This window comes from Columba livia, chromosome 2 (assembly GCF_036013475.1).
Source record: "Columba livia isolate bColLiv1 breed racing homer chromosome 2, bColLiv1.pat.W.v2, whole genome shotgun sequence".
Lineage (NCBI taxonomy): Eukaryota > Metazoa > Chordata > Aves > Columbiformes > Columbidae > Columba > Columba livia.
Window position 1 is genome coordinate 23,742,254 of NC_088603.1, and position 23,156 is coordinate 23,765,409.

Genomic DNA, 23,156 nt, shown 5'->3' on the forward strand with positions numbered 1-23,156 from the left:
TGTTCTTGATTGTACTTGTTTGAAATTAGCTATATTATCTAGCATGCTCATATTTTCATATTTGTGAGTATTTATGCTCTACATGAACAGGGAAGAGAACAACAGTGAGACAAGAGATAGTAAGCAATTCTCTTACTATAAAAACAAGCACATTTTGCCTCTTATTTGTTCTCCGGTGTAAAGGAGGCTGTCAGATCCTCTGTTTCCAGTCTAACAGGAGGTCCATCCCAGATGGATCCTGTTTTTCTACAACATCCTCTGCCCACTTTGATGACTAAGCAAAGATCTTCTTATGTGAGCATCCACGGAGCAAACAAAGATGAGGGAAGGTGAGCCCAGGCAGCTGTCTGAAGGCAGGATCCCATTTTATTCTTTGCTCCAAGGCTTTCCAACAACTTGTTGCAAACTGAGCACACCAGTGTCTGCATTGTATCAAAAGGTGTTCCAGAAATAACAGAGCTCAAGACAAAAAAAAAATCTTTATTGTGATTAAAATATGTATATTTTCATAGAGTATTTGTAATATTGCATCCAAAGATTTATTTTTTGAAAATCAACAATATTATCTTCATGAAATATAACCATGACATATAATACAACACCCTGATAGAAAAGGATTTACCTTCAGTTTCTTTCCTTACAACACAATCCTCACACAAAAATCACTGACCACTTTTTGCTTATATGTGGAAAGTTTAGGCTTGTGAGCACATCTCACATCTTCCTGCTGTTTTGGTCTCTCCTCCATCCCCTTGCAACCTGACTTTCCGCTAGAGCAGTACAAGCAAGGATTCAGTAATCCTTTGCCAGTACACTTTGAACATTAAAGTTCCTGTACACCAACCAAACACATCTTTCTCAACTGTCTCTAAGGTATGAACACAGGCCTCTTTTGGATCAGATATTGATGAAGGATAAGCTAATGCTGGGTGGAGGAGAGCTGTTCTTCAGCCAGATCCATCCTGCACCCGTTCTGTGGGTGCTGGTGGCTGCTGGGGGTGGAAGCAGGGAGTGCATTCATGCACGTGTGCGTGCGGAGCTGTGGATGTGTGCAGGTGCATGTAGACCTGAGTCCCAATGGGCAGGATAGGGAAGAGAAGCAGCTGCCATCTTTGCTGTGGTTCTGCCCAGCCCTGGATGGTGCTTAAAATGACACAGTAGGAACATGGAGCACCACTTAGTTCTCTCATACACTTCTTAGTAATGGACGGTGAATAGGCAAGGGGGAATATACTGAATAAAAGAGAGGGCCTGCACCTGTGTGAAGGCATGCCTGGGATGCAGGCACTCAATGGACTAATTTGATTTGTATTTTTAGCTTGTGATTGTGGTGGCTTTATTTTACTCAGGGTCTGGCCAAGTTTTTCACTTTGTCTCTCTCCAGATGAGGGAGGGTCAGGACTTCATTTTGATATGCCTTCATTTTTTTTTCTTCTTTTTAATAATACAATTTAGTCTAATTATACAGCAGACTTGTTGATAATGTAATTTGATTTATCTGGATATTGGGGATTCCTTTCCCAGCCCTGCCGAATTCGTGTGAGAGGTTTGTCTAGACAAGGAAATATCAGCACAAATTTGACAACCAGTACAATGCATGGAACAATGAGGGAGAGCATATAGGCGTTTGGAAGATACCATCTGTACGATGACGGGCTCAGGAACCGGTTTCCACCGTAAACCAGTGTGTGTGCAGTGCACAAAATCAGTGTCAGATATCCCAGTTTGGACTAGGGGAGAACAAAGGAAAGAAACAAGTGGACATTAAAACAATAATTAAACCAGGGCAAATGCAATTTACAGGACACAGCAAGCTTTGTGTAACTGAGCTAATTGGGCACTGCTGAAATCAAACTGTTTTATATAATTTAAAGGCTCTTTTTTTTTTTTTTTTCAGAAAGATTTATTCAAATGGATCTAGGTGAAACACATTTCTTTGTTGTGTTTTGGTTTTGTTTTTTTTTCTCTGTCAACAACCCTGATAATTTTGGCTAGCTCACACATACTGCCTAGTGGTTGTCATGTTTGCGAAAATGCAAAGAAAATGCTGAAATTCAGGGGAGAGATCCAAGCTTTTATATGCTCCAGTGCTAATCCATCCAGAACTGCCATACTGTGCAAGTTTTTTGCCTTGATAAAACATTCATTGATAGTAATTTCCCCTTCCCTTGCCTCCCCTCCCCTGCCAGCCCAGCTCCTGCAGAGGCACAGCAGCTTGTACTGAGCTTCCTCCAAAGGGGGGGCTGGGATTATCGTGTTACCAAGGGCAGCCTGTTTATAGGCACAGCACTTTTTAGAGTCTGCAGAAACCGCAGGTTCTTTTTAGATGCTTGGCACTGAGACGATCTGAGTTTAGAGTAGTTTTTCACACCTTTATAACTTAGTTATCTTGTGAACCAGCAAAATTAGCCCAGTAAATGGCTAGAATGTTTTGTGACTTAGTATAACTGTGGAATTTGATAATCCCAAAGTGTTTTCTGTTTGTTGTTTAGGACCTCAGGTCTTCCTAATTTTCTCTTGTTAATGTAGTAATCCCTGGCGTACCATAGGCAGTTATCAGAGCAGTTATGTTTTTTTACAGGTGAGTTGTATAACTATGTAGATTTTTATTTTCACTATGTGATGGTGGATGGTGCACACATCATATTTGGAGATACTAAAGGAGGAGGGGATAGGGAATTATACAGAAGAGAGGGAAGAAGGCCTTTTAGAATAAGTCTTTTTCTTACCTGTACAAATCGAAATTCTCGCCAGTTGACATTGTTGCTGACTGAAGGCAAGGAAGTGATTCCAAGAAGAAAAAATAAAGAAAATCCTAAAATCCCCAAAGCCAAATAAGAGTCACTAAGCCAGGCATTAGTCGTGTTGAGTGGTTCTGTTTCATTTTTCAGTGCCTGAAGAAAAGAAGGCCAGTTATATCTTAGTGATAACAGTTTTAGGATCAATGTGCAGAAATAAATGCTTTAAGGTAACTTTGGGATAAATGTTATACATTAAGTCTCTGAAAAGGATTGGAGATTTACTTTGAATGCCTACTCTAAGAGCAGGCATTATATTACGTATAGGTTCCATATACCTGTAATTGTGGTGCATGTTTTATACTGCTGTAGACCTAAGGTTGAGGACAGGTATGTGATCCTTTGTTGTTAAATAAGGTCAGAAAATCAAAATATATGCCATTTTAAAAGTCAAAATGTGTGCCATTCTTAAAGGTATATGGAGAAATAGGGAAATATGCTTCTTTAGATTACTCTCAATGTTTACATTTCTCCTGCTTATTTTATTAGTATATCAACTATCTAGGAGTAAGACAGGCAGGAACCCCCTAACTCAATATTAGCAAGCTTCAGATATACCAATGGTTAAAAGGATCAGAAACAAGGAAAATAACTCTATTGTAAAGTATGGTACACTGCCCACATGAATTTCTGAAGCTTGGTATAGAAGGTAGTATTTGTAACAGGGCCAAAATAAAGGAAGACATAGAGCAGGGAACAAAACTTACCAGAGAGAGAATTTTATTACTGGTTCTCCATCTTACGAAGGAACGAATTGGGATAACTAGAGTGTACAAAACGTGCAAAAAAGCAAATGCCAAGGCTACTAGTCCAAGTTGTTTTCTACACAGCATCCATTTGTCCAGCCAGTCTGGGAAACGGCTGTATTTGGTACCTCTGTATAACTGAATAATTGCAGCAAGTACACCAGGAAGATAAACCAAGGCAAGAAGAATGAGTGCCACTACAGGGCAGATCCGATTTGGAATGGATATTGCAATAAAAAATGAAAAGTCTTTGCTTTCATAAACATAAGGGTAAATTACATCACGAATCAAACTGTAGAAGAAGAAGAATGCGACTAGGCCAAGGGACAAGAGAATGGGAAATTTCCACATTGGAAAGAGCTGCAGAGGGTAATTTTCTATTTCCTGAGCAGCCAAGAGGGATCCCTGATCTAATGGAGTGAGACCCAGTGCACGAACAATATCCATCACCATTTGTTTAGCTTCCATGTCATCTCCACAGACAAACACCTGCAGCCAAAAACATACAGAAATTTTATTTAGACAGACTCTTGTGACGTTCTCTACTGCTGTCTTGTCTGGATATGGATAATGAACACAAGCTTCCTAGGCTACTTGTTGACTTCCCTGCTGGCCTTAATTTATATAGGCAAAAAGTAGTTTATAGGTACTTTCTTGACCAACAGGTACAAGAAATAAGAATATGTATCTTTTCTTTGGGGAAGAAGATTGTTTCAAGTGGCAAAATTTTGTATCTGAAAAGCACAATGTATAACACAGTTAGTACAAGTCTTTGCCTAGAAGACCTAAAATTCTCTTCTGAAGACCTGTGAGCAGTTCGTAAGCACAGGATTTTCTAGGAGTAAAGAGGAGTGAAATTTTCAATGGGAGTAAATAGGAGCAAAATTTTCAATTGCTGCTACACTGGTCAATAAGGACTCCAGGAGATCAGGGATAGAGATCTTTAAAACATGTTTGCTCTGTCACAAAAGTAAGTATTATTTCTTTCAAAGTCTAGTAAAATAGTGAAGAAACTGTCTTTTCTGTGAGTGTGCAAGACAATACTGCTTTTAGAACCAGGAGAAAGGGGGCAATTTCAGCTCTCACTGATATGATCAAGGCTTGTAGAACCTAGGTTTCTAAGTCTTTGGGTCCTTAGTTTAGACAAAACCATTTATCTGGCAGTAGAAAACAAAGCTAGCAATGTAGCTGGATGGAACCGTGTATTGTACAAGAGCATTATCACTCTTGCTGCAGAAAACAGGGTAATAATAAATGTCTTCAAGTAAGCTGCTGTGTTGCTTCCTATGTCCAGCTCTGTGCTCGCTGGCCTGTGGTTAAGAAGCTGTTTAAAATGGCTTTCACACACCATTGTTGTGTTAAACTTCTGTGGTGATAAGTTCTGATTTAAAAAAAATTATTAGTTTATTCACCTTCCAACTCACTTCATTTGCCCTTACTCATTCTATTGCCCCATCATATCGCTTACCTCCCTTTTTTTGATCTCTTCATTTTATTCTTACTTTGATATCTTCCTCCTATCTGTTTAACTTTACCATTCCTGTGAACAACTGATGCAGCCCTCATTTCCTCCTGATTTGCTCTCTCTCTGTTCCTTTCTAGCTCTGCTGTCTATCATTCCTTGCATCTCTAATGTCTCCAAACACCTTACCAAGTTTGGATGCAAGCTATGGGTATTCCTTGTTGTACTATATTACAAGCCAAAAGTAAATTTTAGCTCACATTTAATTTGAAATTGGTGATTAAAGTGAAAATAGCATCTCAACCCTGTCTGATTTGTACCTTCCATGTGTGTTTTGTCTGACTGTTAAGAAGCCATACAATATATAACTATGATGTAGGAAACCCCATTGCTTAGCCTTACCTGCCGGCTGGCATCCAGCGTGCCCGACTGCAGGGCCCAGGCCGACACGGTATTAAAGGCTTTCACAACCTTTGCGCCAGGCACCAGCTGAGCGAGGTACTCTGCGTTGGATTCAGGATACTGGTTTATTTTTAAGTTGTTGCTTACGTCCACCAAGACTTTTCCGTGGAGAATTTCTGCTAGTGATGTAAGGAAGCTGTAATGTTGCCTCTGGATTGCTATAATGATGATGGCTGCCTTCTGTGCTGCTTCTGTGTGGCTCAGCACCTCTGCATCCTTGGGAATCAGGCTGGGTGTCTGTGTGTTCCGGCTTCCAAAGACAACAGGGTAGCCGGACTGAATCAGTTTATGCCCCAGAGCTCTTCCAAAATCTCCAGTTCCAAATATGCACACTGTCTCTCTTTTGTTAGAAGTGTTAGGGGTCAAAGCCATTATGTTGTAAGAATTCTTATTCATCTATTAGAAAAAAAAAAAAAAAAGGAACAAACTAAGCTAAACATTAATCTCTTGAAAATGAAAAGATAGCATCCACTCTGGCTATACAAAATAAATATCTGAGAGTTCTCTTGCCTCTTAATATTCTTCCTGCACACTTTTCTGAATACACACTCTCAGAAGTTTTCTGTGCAGTTTTAAAAACCAGTTCTGGATGTTAATCTCTCAACCGACACCCTCTTTTCCATCCATTTTATGGATTTTAACATTCAGCTGAACTGTTGCAGTTTCCTCTCTCGAAGGCAAAGCAGGAGGAAAAGAAACAGGAGCATACAGTAAGGGTTGCACACATTTCAGAACAATTTCTGCTTACTTATTTGATAGAAAGACATTGAAGAGGAGTGCATTTCTAATCAGATTAGAACCTGGAAGGTCTTTTGTAAAATACTTGAAGATATTATAAAAGATAGCTACAAACCTATCTGTTGTCCTCAATATTTCCTTAATATGACTAGTCAGTGCCAGTTTGGTTTATTATTGTTCTTCAATTTCCTGAGGAATGTCCTGTGAAGCATTTGGACAGTGAAATTGGAATATTTCATGTTGAACATTTATTTCTGGTATTTATATATTAGTCGTAATGAAATTCTCTTTGAGGTTTTTATCTATCCTCCTTTATCACTGTACCTGGAAGCTTCAAAGTCTTTAATGTATTATCCATGCCAGAGCAGTATGTATGCTCTGTACTTGCAGAGTGAGATCCATGATACAAATACAGAATCAAAAGGCTCTGCTCCAAAGGTCTTGCAGTAGGTCCACATCCAGTTGCCCTCACTTTACAAAGGGTGACTCAGACCAGAAAACCTAAGGCCCAAAGGAAGACCTCCAGCCAGAGATCTTGAGAGACCCTTCACTTGTGCTGGCCAGCAATTTAGTGCTTAGAGCAGCCATTTAATTTGCAGGAGCCCTGATTCAAGTCTCTCACTACATCACAGGTAACTGTCTTAATTGAAGCTGTGTGAATAACCGATTTTCCAATTTGCAGAAAAGAAGTGCCTGAAATGGTTAGCTAGACCCAAACCAATTACTTTGCTACTGCTCTTCATTAACCCCTTGCTTACTTTCTTCTGTGAAGCACTGTTCAGAATGAAACTCTGCCATTTAAAAATACTGAGATGATACTCCTCACTTTCTCTTACATTTTTCTCTAGTGAGTACAGTTTTTGCTTGTTAAAAATCTGGCACGATTTTAAATTGTTTGACGCAAAACTTTGTTTGGTGAATAAAAAAATGAGCGTGAACTTCCCGCTGCCCTGCCTTGACCTGGCATTAAGGGCCTGAGTCAGGGATGCACACTTGTTTTGGACCTGTGCTGTAGGGTATGAGCTTCATTAGCAAGACAGGCAGAGAAATGCTTATTCTGAGAATCACATGTGAAGATTTTGTCTTGAACTAGCTATGTGTGTAGGTAGGTAGCCCTCCACTGGCATCAGTGCCTGTTTAGCACCATCACTGCCATGAGCTGTGGAAGCCCTGAGGTTTAGAGAGCTGCCAAGCGAGTTTGGCTCTGGTCGTTAGGGGCAGGTGTTGATTCAGGCAGAGGAGGACCTGAGGATCCTTGTGCTCATGGTCTGTGTGGCTCGTGCAGGTCCCACGGCAGGCTTGGCAGCACAGAGGGATCGACCCCAGCTCTCCTGGAGCTGCGGTCCCAGCTGGACTCTCTGTACTTTGTCAATTAACACACTGAGCATGAAAACAGATCCTCAAAGGGACCCATCTGAATGTCTCCTGTGTATTTGTGCGCTCTGACACATGCATACAAACGCAAAGTCCTTTCACACAGTTAAAAATCATTCTCTGATTAATGTCCCATGAGGCTCCAATGCGACTAAAGCTATAAAATTCTTTTTGGGGTATAGTTTGTATTTCAAAAAGAACAGAAGAGTTTTGTACATATTAATAAATGGTCTGATTCAGTACATAATAAGACTCAAATTTCCTTTCTCAATTTTTCTTTTTAAAGAAGTAGGCTCCTATCTAAAATAAAAAGTAAAACTTATTTTTAAGACATGATCATCCAGTTGAAAACTTCTGTATTTTTCCTCAAGAAACCATGAAGTTATTGCTGAGTGAACTATGCAAATCATTGTCCTCTCCAAAGTAAGACTGGAAAAAAACAAAACTCAAATGGATATTATCAGGTAATATACTTGATAGATCAGTTAAAGTTATGTTTTGTTTGAGCTTATAAAACTATTTAATATAAAAATGGATCCACCAGCAAGAATTAAATCTATGAAGTACTTCTGTTGTTCACTAATACTGAACATCTCCTTTGCCAGTGAACACTGAACCCATCTTGCTGGAAATGAGAAAAAGAGGGAGATGAAAAGAAAAATTAATGTAGAAGAACATTATTTTTTTTCAAATTACAGTTTCTTGGAGTGCTACCTAAGATGTAAAGGGACTAAGGGACTAAGATGTAAAAGGCAGTGAATACTATTCCATAGAAAGCTGAAGAGAGGTAAAGTTGCCTTTAATACCAGTGGTCTAATTTAACTTAATACAATTTTTAACAATAGAGACAATTTTCTTGAATAAAATAAGCTGTTAGGGTGGTACACATTATATATTAGAAATTAACTGGTCACCAATGAATTTTTTAACAACTTAAGTATATTATGAAACTGTTATTAATTTAATGCTGCATCTGCCACTTCTGAAAATCATGTGGAAGACAAGTTTTATTTTAAATCCCAGGCTTTCTGGACCATACTTTCTTTGAACAAAGACAGAAATTAAATTAATTTTCTCCATTGAATCCTTTTTATCCTTCCTTCCAACATACCTTTGTGCCAGCTGGCTGTTACTGGACTGAAAGAAGTTTGTGGGCTTTTCGGTGAACTTCTGGAGGTGAATTCGGGCAGTAGTTTAGGAGCACATAGAGAATGCATAGATAAATTTTGGCTTTTCTGTGTGTATTTGAAGAAAAGATGGCAAATGGGTGGGTGTATAGTCAAAACAAGGAGGCTGACCTCCCAGAGCCCATGACAGCGATAGCTGCAATGTGAGAAAATATTCATTTGATATAGGACAAGGTGTTTTATTGTCATGCATCAGTGTGAAGGATGTGAAGCAGAAGTACATCATGAGGAACACAGGGCCAGTCCGGGGTCTGGGATCTGAGCCCAAGGGCTGACCCTGGGGTCTCAGTGAGCATCTTCTAGCAGTGGGGTTTGCTCGGCTGACCCTGGGGTCTCAGTGAGCAGCTTCTAGCAGTGGGGTTTGCTCAGTGCCCATGGGTTACACTGAGCATTCTCAGAGCACCAGGGGGAAACAGAAATACCAGCAAACATATAATAATCAGTATCTGCTTTGTTATGTATGTACTCGTATATTATCTGAGAAAAGGCATAGAGATTTGTATCAATACATAATATTTTTGCTTGTATCCATCCCTCTAACATTAGAGCACTAGTGATGCCTTTTGTTATTTGGAAGATAATCCCTGTAATCTTCTGTAATGATTAACTGTGTCCTTTCTTTTCTGCATTATTTCTGTATGCTTATACAAGGAATTAAGCTATTTTGAGGAAAATGATGGTAATCTCTGAGCTGATTACCACTTGGTCAGTAATGATAAAAAGAAAGAAAAAAAGAAGCTAACTGTGCAAAACTGTCATTTCTACCCACTGCCTAAACACTAGGGGAACTGAATCAAGGCACAAGATTTAGTTCAGCAATTGTGTGTAAATACTTTGGTTATGTAGGAATTTGAATGAAGAGAGGCACATTGCCTTGCGCATGGGAAAAAAGAGGGATTTCCTAGCAGAAGCGATGCCACAGATGAACTATGGTGCCAAAAGTGGAAAGGCAGAAATGGGACTGAGACATAGACTGGGATGGATAATGGGAAGATCAGAAAGATGCAACATGAAATGTCAGATGGGAGATCAGTGGAATGACTCAAAAGGTAGAAAGACAAGATGAAAGGAGTGCAAAAGAGTAATTTTACTATTTACACTCTAAAAAGAGGCAAACCCAATAACTCTGGTAGTGATCTCCAGATACCATCTAGTCCATCTCCCTCCTAAAGTCAGGATGAACTATTAAGCTGTTGAAACTAAGTTTGACAGATTATTTTCTAACCTGTTTGTAAAACCTTCCAGTGTTGTGTATCCTGAATTCTTCCTCTCTCACTGCTTTCTCAGCTGTACTATTAGGCAGATTTTCTTATGTCTAATCTATATTGCCTCCTCCATAGCAGACACAGGTGTCAATTTATACCCCTTTTCTTTGCAGCATCCTTTGTTGGACATTAAAGCCGTTACTGTTTGACCTTTTTCTTCTCTAGGCAAAACAACCCCAGACCTTCGCCTGCAACTCGTGCTTCTGAAAGTGGTGATCTTTCTCATGGTTTTCTTTGGATCTTTCTAGGCTAAACTGCTCCAACTGTTAATTAAAAGCGTGGTGCTAAAAGTGAATGCAGTACTTTTGATGAGATTTTACCAGATAGAAAGGGATTGTTTCACTTTCCTCACAGACAACACATTGTCCCACTGTCACATTTGTCTTATTCACAGCACAGTTATTTCACAGTCAGCTTGTGATGCATTAAGGTTATTTGTACTTTAGCAAGTAGTGTGTGGCAACAGAAACCAAGATGTGGAGTGAAACAGCTGGTGCCAAACACATGATGTTCACACTATCCATGTTTCAGAGATTTCCACCTTGGTCTGGTACAGCAGCCTGAGCACCCATTAGCAGCTGCAGTGCATTTGGGTGCACCTAAAGCATGTCTTCTCGTTCAGCTTCATGGAAAGGAATCCAGTTTTATATGCTCCTAGAGCTCTCTGTCATGTAAGCAGAGCTTGATAACTGGTCATCTGCTTCTACATCTCAACACAACTGAAATACTAATGTAAATGCACTGTATTACACCCAGTCCTTTAATTGGACTGCTCCCATGCCACTTGCTCTGTTCTTGGTTTCTGTAGTTTTTTCTGACTCAGAGCTGTATCATGCACTTGTCTCTGTTGAATAGCACCACATTTTTTCAAACTGTAGCTTCAATTTTTCAAGATCGTTTTGATTTCTAAGCCTGTCCTCTAACATGTTTGCAAGCCCTTTTCAACTTTGTCAGATTGTCAGCTTTAATAAGCATAATGTCTGTTCTGGCACCTACGCCATTTAATGAAATTCCAAAACAAGAACTTTTGACAGGACAGAACCCTTGTATATCTGCAGTAAATGTAGTCTTCCATTTTGGCAATGATTAACTGAGAGACTGAAAATGCTTCTTTTGCTAGTTCCGCAGAACCTTGCCTTCTATTAGTTTAATCTAGGCTGCATTTTCCTGGTGTGCTTTTGAAAATCTTCTCTAAGATGTACCACAGTAAAAACTTCACTCATGTCAACTTGTATAACCTCTGCGATTCACAAGGCCAGTTATCCTGTTATAAGAGGAAATGAGGTTGGTTTGGAATGATTTGTTCTTGATTAATCTATATGCCTATAACCTGTTTCTTATCCTCTATTTGCTTCCTCTGTTTGAGAATTGTACTTAAATGGATTGGGCCGTAATTCTGCACCTCCTCTTTCTTGTTACTTTTAAAGATAGCTGTTATTCTCGCCTTTCCAGTCTTTCAAAACTTTACCTCTTCCGCACAATTCTTAAAGGTAGTTATTAATGGCTGTGGAAATGCTGCAGTTATCCCCTAAACAATGTGAGGTGAATTCCATCAGCTCTGTTGATCTCAGGTCATTTAACTCACCTGAGCACAGCCTAAGCTTTTTCTTCTCTCATCTAGCTGGAATTTTCTGCTCTTTGCTACTGATGTAAACCCTTTTATCACAGTTGACCCTTCTAGTGAAGAAAGAGCAAAACAGACATTGCAGAGTTGGCTTTCTTGGAGTCACTAGTCAATAGCTTTCTCTCAGGTGAGTGGTGGATCACTTGTCTCCTCAATTTTCCTTTAACAGTTTATGTTTTTACAGGAAACTTCTTGTTATTTTAGATGAACCTTACTAACTACATTTCTTTTCATGCTGTTGCTTTTCAAATCTTATCAATGTATTAGTACTATTGTTCTGTGCTTTTCCATAGATTTTGTATCCTATTTGAGTTTAAAGTTTCTGAAAAAACTCACAGCTCCAGCCACATGGTTGTCTTACTGCAGTCCCTGCTCTGCGTTGCTATCTTTATGTCCCTGCTTTCAATGTAGTTTCTTTAAGAAGCTGCCAAATCTTCTGACCTCATTTTCCTCTCGAATTATGCTTCTCATGGAACATCGTCTTCTCATCTTCAGAATCTAGTGTGCTCTGCTTATTATTCTACTGGATGGATAAATCCATTTTTGAGTACCTGATCTTGTCTGGTGGCCTGTAGTGGCTCCCAGCCATGACAGAACCTCTGTATTTCCCCCTTTGTCATTTTCCAAAATCTTCTCCTGGGTCTGTGTTCTTTTGTCTTTTGATTCAGGTCAAAAGTTTGGAAGGCAAAGCAGGATATAAAGACTATGAGAAGATAAATGGTCAAGTCTTTGCCAGGAGTTTGATCCATAGTCATGTAGAATGAAGGGTTCTAAGTAGAATGAGAAGAGAGTTAATGGCCAGCACAGCTGTGATCCAGGTAGGTTGTGGTGTTGTCCACTGTAGGAACTAGTCTCAAGATTTATAACACTGATGCATTTATAATATTATTTTTTTTTCTTTTTTTTTTCTTTTTAGGCTCACAGTAAAAATCATAATCCCGAAGGTGTTCATAAAGATTATAGGCAGAACAAATATTATGGGAGTGTAAGTTTAAAAGGTGAAGTATCAAGGACTTATTTCTCTGTAAACTAAATATTTTGTCTTCTATTTCCTTGCAAATAACAGCAGGGACTCTGTTACACCATTCAAACAATAAACAGTACCAGGCATGTGAATGGCCTGTGTGGAGCAGCTTACCCTTGTTCTAGTACAACTTTCAAGAGGCAAATAAAGGTCCTGACATAAAACATCTGACCAATTATATAGCATGCTGGAGGTAGATTCATCTGTGTGAGTTCATACACAGTTATATATGAGTCATTACAATGTTATTGACTGTATATTCCTGTGATTCTTGTACTAGAATATAACTTTGAACAGTCTGGTTTCTAGGTTCACCTTTCCAGAAAAAGCTTGTTTCTCCAGACTTCAAAATGCTTATTTTTCTATAATGATGGGGAGACACTTGGGTTGACACTTTGGAGCTTACTATTTGGTGTTTAACTCTGCTTGTACAGTAGTGAAACCAGGACATCTGGGATAAGTGGTTTGGGTTCACACTACGCCCTTCTGCAGACCTCATTTTAAGCTGCTGACATGGCTTCTTACATCTCGCCTTAACTCTACTACTCTTTTAACACAGAGTTTTTGTCTGCTTCTGTTTTTTTTTTTTTTTTTTCCCCAAATCTCTCATTGTCATTACAGCAAGGATCAGCTGAACTTTCTCACGCAGCGTCCACATATATAAATCCTCAAGCCTCTGCTAAATGTCTTTTTCAGCTAAAGCTCTGTGCCTGCCTGGTCAGGAAGCACCTGAAAACATTCAGTTCCTTACATGGATTCAATAACTTGTTTACATAATTTGAATCACACAGGCAGGGCTGAGCACATTGCAGCTCATTTCAGCAACAGAAATTCAGAGCACGTCTCTTGCAAAACACTTGGAAGCCAGATTCTCACCACCCCTATGGAGAGAAAGCCCAGAATGACATCAGACTTGATATAATAACACATTTTAATCCTGCTGGGCAACTGTGACCTGATCTTGGGTTGGCATTTATGACTGACCTGGTGAAAGGCCTGCAGCTGGTGGTGTTCCCCAAGGATCAGTTCTGTGTCCAGTCTTCTTCACCTTATTAATCAATGATATAGATGAAGGGACTGAGTGTACCCTCAGCAAGTTTGCTGATGAGAGGAGTGGCTGATACAACAGAAGGCTGTTCTGCCATTCAGTGAGACCTGGACAGGCTGGAGAGTTGGGTGGAGAGGAATGTCATAAAGTTCCACAAACAAAAGTGTAGGGTCCTGCACTTGGGGAGCAATAACCCCATGCACCAATAGAGGTTAGGAGTTGACCTGCTAGAAAGCAGTTTTGTGGAGAAGTACCTGGGAGTCCTGGTGAACAATAGGTTAACCATGAGCCAGCAATGTGTCCTTGTGGCCAAGAAGGCAAATGCTGTCCTGGGGTGCATTAGAAAAAGTGTGACCCGCAGGTCAGGTGAGGTTATCCTTGCCCTCTACTCTGCCCTGGTGAGGCCCTATCTGGGGTACTGTGCCCAGTTTTGTGCTCCCCCATTCAAGAAAGAAAAGGAAGGAGTCCAGCAAAGGACTACAAAGATGATCAGGGGTCTGGAGCATCTTTCTTAGAAGGAAAGGCTGAGAGAGCTGTGTCTGTTTAGCGTGGAGAAGAGAAGATTGAGAGAGGATCCTATCAATGCTTATAAATATCTGAAGCATGGGTGTCAAAAGGATGGGGCCAGACTCTTTTCAGTGATGCCCAATGACAGGATAAGGAGAAACAGGCACAAACTGAAACATAGGAATTTCCATCTGAATATGGGGAGAAACTTCTTTGTTTAGAGGGTGACGGAGCACTGGAACAGGCTGCCCAGAGAGGTTGTGGAGTCTCCCTCTTTGCAAACATTCAAAACCTGCCTGGATGCATTCCTGTGCGATCTGCTCTGGGTGAACCTGCTTTGGCAGGTGGGATAGACAAGATGATCTCCAGAGGTCCCTTCCAACCACAACCGTTGTATGATTCTGTGGGAAAATGAGCCCTTTGGAGGTGTCCCATGTCCTGCACGTCTTCTTTATGCCTCTTTGAACAGACTAAACAGGTTCAATCAGGTTTACTTCCCCAATGCCTTTGTTTACACTTGAAGCTTCCCTACCTGATGAACATACATCCTTCTCAAACATTGATGGGCTGCACTCATGGTAACCGTGGTGCTTTGACACCATCCTAATGGCATATGCTCGTGCTGGTGGCAGTGAACAACAGTGCCTACAACCAACAGTGTCAAAGCAGTGGAAGTGGCCGATTTCTTTTTTTTTTTTTTAGTATCTATCAAGTCTTTTTAAATTTTCCCCTTCAAATCCTTTTATAACTGTGGGTTGGCATGGTGAACTTCAACCAAATAAGTTAATGAGTACATATTTTTGTTTGATATTATATATTCTGGTTGGTAGTTTTTAGTTTCCCATGCTTTCAAGTTCTCTAAAGTTAAACAGTTTCTTTCAGGAATACAGTTAATTCTCATTTTTGTTTTAGGTGTTTATTGCATGCACCGACATGTAGAAGTGATCTCCAACTGTTCTTTTCTCTTTTTTTTTTTTTTTGTAAATGAAAATCCCACTTTGTCTTGTCACCTGTGATCAAAAGGTGTATGTTTGAAGAAAAAGTGCCTTAATACATTAAAATTACATATAGTAACCCATTAAATATAGTAGAAAAAAGAGAGTGATTAGTACTTCATTCCTAGTGTATGTACGTACTGCAGCTTTGAAAGTATCTTTGTGAAGTATTTCACATGTATAATATTCAGTAATCCTAGTGTAGCTTGGAAAACAGGTGAAATGTGATTTTTAAAGTCTCCTCAGAAAGACATGTACACTACTCTGAGGCAATCTCATTTACTTTAAATTTCATTTTACCATTCCCACAGAAAGAACGCACTCTATAACAAATACTGTTTCTTATAAGCTGACAGTTTTAGAACCAAATCTGCCCTAAATTATAAAGTGCATTTTCTGTTGCTTGATATACCTAAAACTGAAAAGCATGTGGCTAAACTACTCTCCCATGATTAATCTAGTACTTAAACACATAATGAAAATAGCAGAATAGCTCCTAACAAACATAACAAATTATTCATGAATTTTCTTTCAAGCAAATGGATATCTGTTGTTCTTCTCAGCAGAAAATACTGGGCTCCAAGTTTTGACAGAGCTGATAAAAAATAATTGTTTGAGAAAATAAATCCTCCTATAGAGGACATTGCATTTCCCACATCTTCACTTTTTTATCAGGAGAACACTAAAGCTGCCTGGAGACTCTTCAAACAGATGAAGTATAGACCTAAATAGATGTGCTTAATGTTGTCTAAATCATAGCAAAGTACTGAGAGAACTGGAAATCTCACCGCCTCCAACTGGTCCCATAAACACGTACAACCTAGCTATAACCTGAGTAATTTCCTCAGTCTTTTCAGGGCTGTTGTACTGTTCTGAGGTGTGCAGGTGTTAATCCAGCCCAGTCAACTGCAAGGAGAATGAAAATATTTCATAAAGCACCTGAAGGTGAGCCAGCAAGGGTGAGGAGGAGAGACAGACCTGCCTACAGCACTGAGGGCACTGGATTTATCCCATTTGGGGCAGGAGATGCCCTGAGATGTTGAAAGACATGTTTTCAGATCTACCGCATGTGGAGGAGCACCTCCTGGACTCCTGCTGAGTCCTCGCCTCGCTGTGAAGCTGTTCTTCTGAACATCTTTTATCTGCCATTTACAGACATTAACAATTAGCTCTGTCTCACAGAGGAATAACACTAGAAATAATGAAGCCTGATTTCCTAGGGGTTTTTGTTTCTTGACTGATTAAAAGCACTGATTGAAGCTGTTTTCAGTCACAGAAGGTGACTCCTATAACATTCATCCTCATGTGGAATATTGTATCTTTTAAATTTATATAGTCACAGTATAGTCTTTCATTTTTCAGGACTCTTCTGTGGAGTCTTCAGCTGCCTTTTTTATGCAACACAAGAAAAACAGAGCCCTCTCTCCTCCTGGTATATTTAAAAGCATCACTAAAAAAAATGATTGAGGAACATGCATAAACATACATATACTCACATACCTCTGCATGATCAGAGAAATCTCACTTTCTACAGAAATCAGGCTAAAATAATGAACACCCTAAAAAAAATCATTATGCACAGACCCCCACATGCATGTCTATACCACCGAAAGAGAAGGAAACAAGTGAGAAATGGCTCTTCAGTTGTGACCCTATGCTGTTGTTGTCTGTCAAAGGCACGGAGGACAAGGCAGGGGATGTTATTTGGCATGCTTTTACTGACAGCCCACCAGCAGGATACACCAAGACTGGAATTAGCCAGCATTACACCAGCAATCAACCAAAACATCAAGAGCGCTAAAAATCTAAGAGTTCAAGTCACATGTTTATTGTGAACTCTAGGATTGTGCGATAAGCCTGGTTCTTCCCATTTATACCAATAGAATTGCTGATTTGCAGTTAAGTTGCTTTTGGACCAGGTTAGCACAAGCGGGAAAAAACAAAGCCCAATTGTTTCATAACACCTGCGATAAAAATCAAAGGTGAGGTGGCTGTTGTGGCTCAGTGATGATGTTCTTTGCAGTCTTACGCTGTTAGAAATCTGAGGAGTGGGAGGGAGAGTATGGCGAAAGACTTAAGAAAAAGGGGCATGAATATGAAGTTTCCTTGCCAAAACAAATATATGTTGGATGTGCAATATGTCTGGAATGGGGCCAAGCAGATTTTACAGAAATGTCATTAATCTGTGTTCTTGCTTACACAAGCCTGTACGCTAAAATGCTGTTACAAATACTTGTTTAAAGACATGCTATTGAGCAGCAGATCACTTTATCAGCACACTTGTTCACTTAATATGAAGTACATTAAATATATTTCTCCTTTTTGTTTTCTTTCTTTCGTTTACATGGACTCGAACATTTTCCTCTCCTACTTGACTTCAGTCCAGTGGAATCTGCAGAGACATGTGTACCTTCCAGACAAAATTAACACTGATATTTCCAGAAATATATAAATAATATTCTGCACAAATTAAAAAAAAAAAAAAGACATTTAAATGCTGTTGCATTTCTCAGCAAGGAAAAATTTTTATCAACTTTTTGAAGACTAGTTCTTTTTCAAGATGGAAGAAATTCCCCTTCTTACTTAGCCAATAGTTTCAGGAGTCTTTAAGTAAAAACCTTAAGCTACAGGCTTTGAAAAGTAACTGCTGAGAAACTTGAATTTGAAACCATGCTTTTACACTTAAAAAAAACAGAGGTGAGGTTTGTCAAAAAGTTGCAGAACTTTTGACAGCAGCATCCTATACTGAGAAATGGAAAGACTTAGTTTGTTGTATTTTTCAACCAAAGCTCCCTTTGAGTTCAGCACAGGTTTTGCAGATGCCTGAGCTGATGCTGGTAATTCCCTGCCCTGGCAAGTGGTGGGTCATTACCTCGGCTCTCAGCCCAGGCGTTGGTGCGAATGAAACTTCCCTGCCAGGGCACTCCCTGTGAGCTGCTGCTGGTGGAGCACAGCATTGCCACCACATCAGGGCAGCCAGTGTCACCCTGTGCCATGGTCCACTGCACAGGGACATGGGAAACCTTACACAGTGTCTCTTAGAAATCTCTGCTGCCTGAGCATTGTTATGCAAAGGTTGCCACCTTCAGAGAGGAGGGACCCTGGTTTCTGTCCTCTGCTTGCTCCTGGGTTTCAGTCAAGGTCACTGGGTATCTCTTGTTCAAGCGTTCAAGTTACGCTCTTGGTTCTGTGTGTCAAGACCATGCAATATGCAAGAAAGGAGCACACCAGGCCTTATCTCTGCAATTGTAGTGAAGGAAAACATGGATATTTGGGACATGATACAGAGCAGAGACAAATGGAAAGCTTCTGTGTTCTTACTAAACTTAGCTGAAGAGGAAAGAAGCAGGAACGAAAAGGTCACTTAGGGTACAGAGAGTCCTTCAATTTGCAAACAGATAATGAGGAAAACCAAGGACCAGGCTGGAGGAAATAATATTTTTTTTTTGTGCTGATAGGGAATTTGGCTCAAAACCCCTCAATCTTAAATTTTAAAATGACATATTTAAAGAAATAATTCCTTAAATAAATACTTTCCTCAGTGTGCATCACCATTCAAAATAACAACTGTTCATTTTTCCTAAAAATCCCCCACTACCACTTTTGGCAGTGGTCTAGGTGGGTAATCCAGAAGATTTAATTCAATTTCCAATCCATATTTTTAAGAAAAAAATCTTCTTTTAGATTGACATAAGAAAGTATTGACCTTCTCTGTTTGTGCAGATCTTCCACTAATTTAACAAGCAAAAGTTTTTAGATCTGCTGGGTGCTTTTCAGGATGTGCTTTTTCCCTACATGTAAGCGCAGCCACTTCTGAGATGGGCTAAAAAAAACCCTGACCCCAACACTGGCAATGCTGCTTAGTCCTGGAAGTCACTGAGGTCTACTCTGTGTAATTTGCGGTGAAAGTGAGCTGAATGTGTGCCAGAAGGTATGACACAAAGTGTCATGCTGCTTTTGTAATTGCCTAATTGGATAAAATAATTCCCTCCTGCAGGGTGACCCTCTCTTGTGGCTCCAGCAAGGAAATGCAATACAAAATGAGGAACCAGGTTTTCCAAATAAGCCCATCGTCTTTATTGCATTACCATTTTATGCTATTATGATTATTGCATAATTGCACACTTGCTGTGAGTACTCATGTCTTTTTACATATTTCCTGCTCGCACAGTCCTTGTAGCATGGGACCACCCCAGAAAAAACCTTTGTCAAGCATTCCTCCGCTCTAGTGATGCCAGAAGGTGTTTTGCTCTTTGGCAATCAGCCTCTCCACTAAATTTCTTAACGCTTAAGGCTTGTTTATCTAGAGGCCTACAGAAACTTGCTCACATAGTTGGTATCACTAATGGATTGGTGACAGGCAACAGTATAAGACTTTGATCTCAGTCCTCAGGTGCTGTAACTTGTCTGAGGTGGATGGCTGAGCCACTTCCACTATTGATCAAGCAGTTTGTAGCAGATTATTATAATTAAGCACCTTTGAAGTGACAAGTTATATGAAGCTCTAGTGTGGTTCAGGTTGTAGAATTTGAACAAGATTTATTAATATTCTCATTTTGTAGGATATCATGCTGTTTATGGAAATGGTTTTTCTGCACTTTCAGATTTGTCCTGGTGAGGCTGCTCTGCTTGAGAAAAGTACTTGGAGGGAAATCATCCAGAGCCGAGAACCTGTCCTCAATCCTGATTTAATCTTAACCTTGTATTTTCTGAAGCAAGTCATGGGCTCTGCATCTCCCAGTGGAGGTTTAGACCTAGCCTTGTCGCTGAGCCAGCGTGATCTGCAGCACTTTGCCAGCGTGACACACAAAGCAGCTCAGCCAAGCATGAGAAGAGCTGTCCTGAGCCAGGCAGCCCAACCCTGCACCTCCAGCACATCATCACCAACAAAGTCAGAGCCTTCCTCTGGTAATCCAACCAGGAGAGGATCATCTCAACAGTTTAGTAAAGTAAAAAAAAATAAATAGCTTGCAGCCACCTTTACAATTGTGTCCCCAGGGCTGTACTCAGCACTCACTATGAGCCTGGGAGGCAGCTTTGTCAGTCCTCTAATTAATGCTTTTACTGGCAGCTATTCCCACTCCTCCTCCATTTCCAAGAAGCACACCGGACATACCCAGTGCTTATCCCAGCTGCCACCCACCACAGCCCTGCTGGAACACCCTGCCCAAACCGGGGCAGCAGTCATGAGAGAGCAGAAGCTGCTGGAAAAACACACTCCAATTTTATGTTTCAGAGCATGCAGGGACAAAAGCCCCCACAGTTGAACTGCAATAAACATCTGCAAAGGTGAGATTCAGATACCTGCCCCTACCTTTTCTTCCCCAAAACCAACTTTCAAAACCCAATGTCAATATACATTAAAATTTAAATAAAATTGAAATGAAGCGATAATGCCAACATCTATAAAATGTCCCGCAGAAAATAAAATGTTAAAATTCTACTCTGCTAGCAGTGTAAAAAGAACAGAATGGGAGAAATAGTTGGCTCAAATCTTAAAGTTACCAAATAAAGAGGTTTTGATAAAAATAGACTCGGAAGTAGTGAGGCAGTCCTTTAAAAATGCAGATTTTAACTACTCTCCCTGACAGCCACAGTTGCTGTGTGTATTTTTTGAGGGACTGTGTGTGTAGGGAGGAAAAGGTGGTTCTGAGTACCCAACACCCATGCTAGGCACATTGCCAGGGTTTTTGCTTCGGACTAGCTGCAGTCTGGTCCTGTGTGCTTAATTGCCATTAACAGTAGGATGGTTTCGCTTCACCCAAGAACATCTGAGACTGCATGTCCCCAGTCTGCTCTGTGCTGTGAAACACAAGGTGGTACATGGCCAAGGGCAGCAGAGTCAGTGCCCAAGCAAGCTACTGCTCTGAAATAAAACACTAATGTAGGCAACACACTTTGTTAATAATTTCTCAACATGCACTACACCCCTTACCAGGTTATAATTTTTGCCTGCAACTATGAGAAGTAATTTAAAAAACATGCCATCTGCTTAAAATTGTACAAATATGAAAAGTGCTTAATATGTTTGTATAAGAAAATTCCAATACGGAGGAAAAAGTACAGGGATGCTTGATTTCTCAATGAGTACTGGAACATTTTGGTATCTAGTTACAGTACTACTTCATGCTAATCTAAATCACTGCTATGAACAAATATAAGAGCTTCAGGAAGGCCACATCTAAAATTTGCACTAATTGCGTCATTTTATAAAGTCTCAACAGTCTTGAAAAAATTTGCCTAACGTCTGAGTGACAGTTTGTGTTTGCAGATTTAGAGAGGATATGAAATGTTCCTATATCAAAGCTGCAGAACAGTTCTGACAGCTGCAAATGTTCTCTGAGTTAATAATGTGGAGCTAGTATAAGACAATATTTAAGAAAAATCCATTTCTTTCTGTAGCATTGAAACCCCTTGCTTATAAAATATTAAACAGGATTAAAATTGGTATGCTGCTTGAATGGGAAGAGAAAACATGAAATCCACATATGAATCCAGAAGTGCAAAGAGTCATTAGTTCCAGCTGTTGTTAGTGATAACTTATGATTTGGGGTAAATCAAACACCCTTGGAGTACTTGCACTTGCTACTAAAATTTAAACCAGAATTTTGGCTCTGACTTAGGAAAGAAAATCTGTTTTCAATCTTCATCATTTAAAACCCATTGAACAACTTTTATTTGCAGAAGCTTTCTCCACTTCTTTACAGTAAACACCTTTGGAAGATCAAATAAACTTGTTAATCTTCTATATAAGCTCTCTGGAAACCAATTGACTAATCCGGAGTTCTGGTTTGTCCTAACTTTACAGATACAAAAAATAGGTTATATAATGTCAATATAATGTCAATACAAACCTAGGAGACATTATGCCCCCCTTTTTTTTGTCTAGCAAAGAGAAAGGCTGCAGTAAAATTTTATTAGGAGACTTAAAAATTAAGTTCAAGACCACCTGAACTTCTCATGTTGATAGTTTAGCCATTTGGTTCCCCGTTCCCACCTGCAGAAGTGAAAGAAAGCTGTGGCTTATCTATATAAAACTCACCTGTGCACTCAACCTTCTGCAGTCCCCTCAGGCAAGACAGTGCTTTCCCAGCCAATGAGATGCTGTTTGTGATGGAGCAAGAGAGACCTCAGGAGCTGCAGCGAGGTTCCTGTTGCCCAGAGCAGAGTGCACAAACCCCGGCAGCCCCGCTGGCGTTTATGTAGTGGGAGCCAGGGCGAGCGCACAGGGGAGGACAAGTTGAGGGGATGTTGCAAGTCTTGTCTGTCTGTGTGGGGTAAGAGAACTTCCCGTCAAAGTCTCAGGGAAAGTCCCAGCCTTGTATTTGCAGCTGAGGTGAAGCTGTGGTTGCTTTTGTCATGCCGGCACTGACTTGCCCCTTGGCTATCAGCCAGAGCTAAGGTTTGGCTGCGTTCCTCCACTCTTGGAAGACTAACCTGAGAATTGCAGAAGCCAGGAATGTTGTCGAAGCACAACAGCAGCTATTTGCCTGGAAGGAGAGCTTCTTTCTTTTTGTGTTAAAGCTCTCCTGTACCATTCCAGCTGTGGGTAGGGACAGTGAGAATGTCACATTGGGATGAAAGGAATTTGACATGGGGATGGTTGAAAGTAGCTGATCTCTGATATTCTATAGGTATTCTTGGCATCTACAACAATTCTGTGGAGCCAGAACCTGTGATAGATGTATGTTGAGAAATGGGTCTTTAAGGGATAAACCTCTGGGAGGATGCAAAAGTCTTGATGTTACACATCTGTCTGTAATGGGACATAATTCAAAACAGATGCCTTGAGCATCAAGGAATCACTGGACTGAATCATTGTCCAGATAGGAGGAAGTGGCTGAGTCCCACTAGCACTGAGATTTTTATAAGAAGTTTGAAAATGATTTGAAGATGATTTAAATAGAATTGCACTCTAGATTTGCT

At 40.1% G+C, this 23,156-nt stretch overlaps 1 protein-coding gene across 2 annotated transcripts; it reads right to left on the reverse strand.

The window, feature by feature from the left end:
* Positions 1 to 460: 460 nt before the first annotated feature.
* STEAP4 (STEAP4 metalloreductase) lies at positions 461 to 22,671 on the reverse strand. 2 transcript variants are annotated; one of them, XM_005504948.4, is made up of 5 exons: positions 22,273 to 22,671; positions 5,409 to 5,864; positions 3,506 to 4,033; positions 2,730 to 2,894; positions 461 to 1,730 (listed from the first exon to the last, which is right to left on the reverse strand). In XM_005504948.4, the coding sequence occupies exons 2-5, from the start codon at positions 5,862 to 5,864 to the stop codon at positions 1,461 to 1,463; spliced, it is 1,419 nt and encodes a 472-aa protein (XP_005505005.2). In that variant the 5' UTR covers positions 22,273 to 22,671; the 3' UTR covers positions 461 to 1,460. The 2 variants fall into 2 exon arrangements, with proteins under 2 accessions (XP_005505005.2, XP_021146644.1); XM_021290969.2 differs by lacking the exon at positions 3,506 to 4,033 and having other exon boundaries at positions 22,273 to 22,551.
* Positions 22,672 to 23,156: the final 485 nt, after the last annotated feature.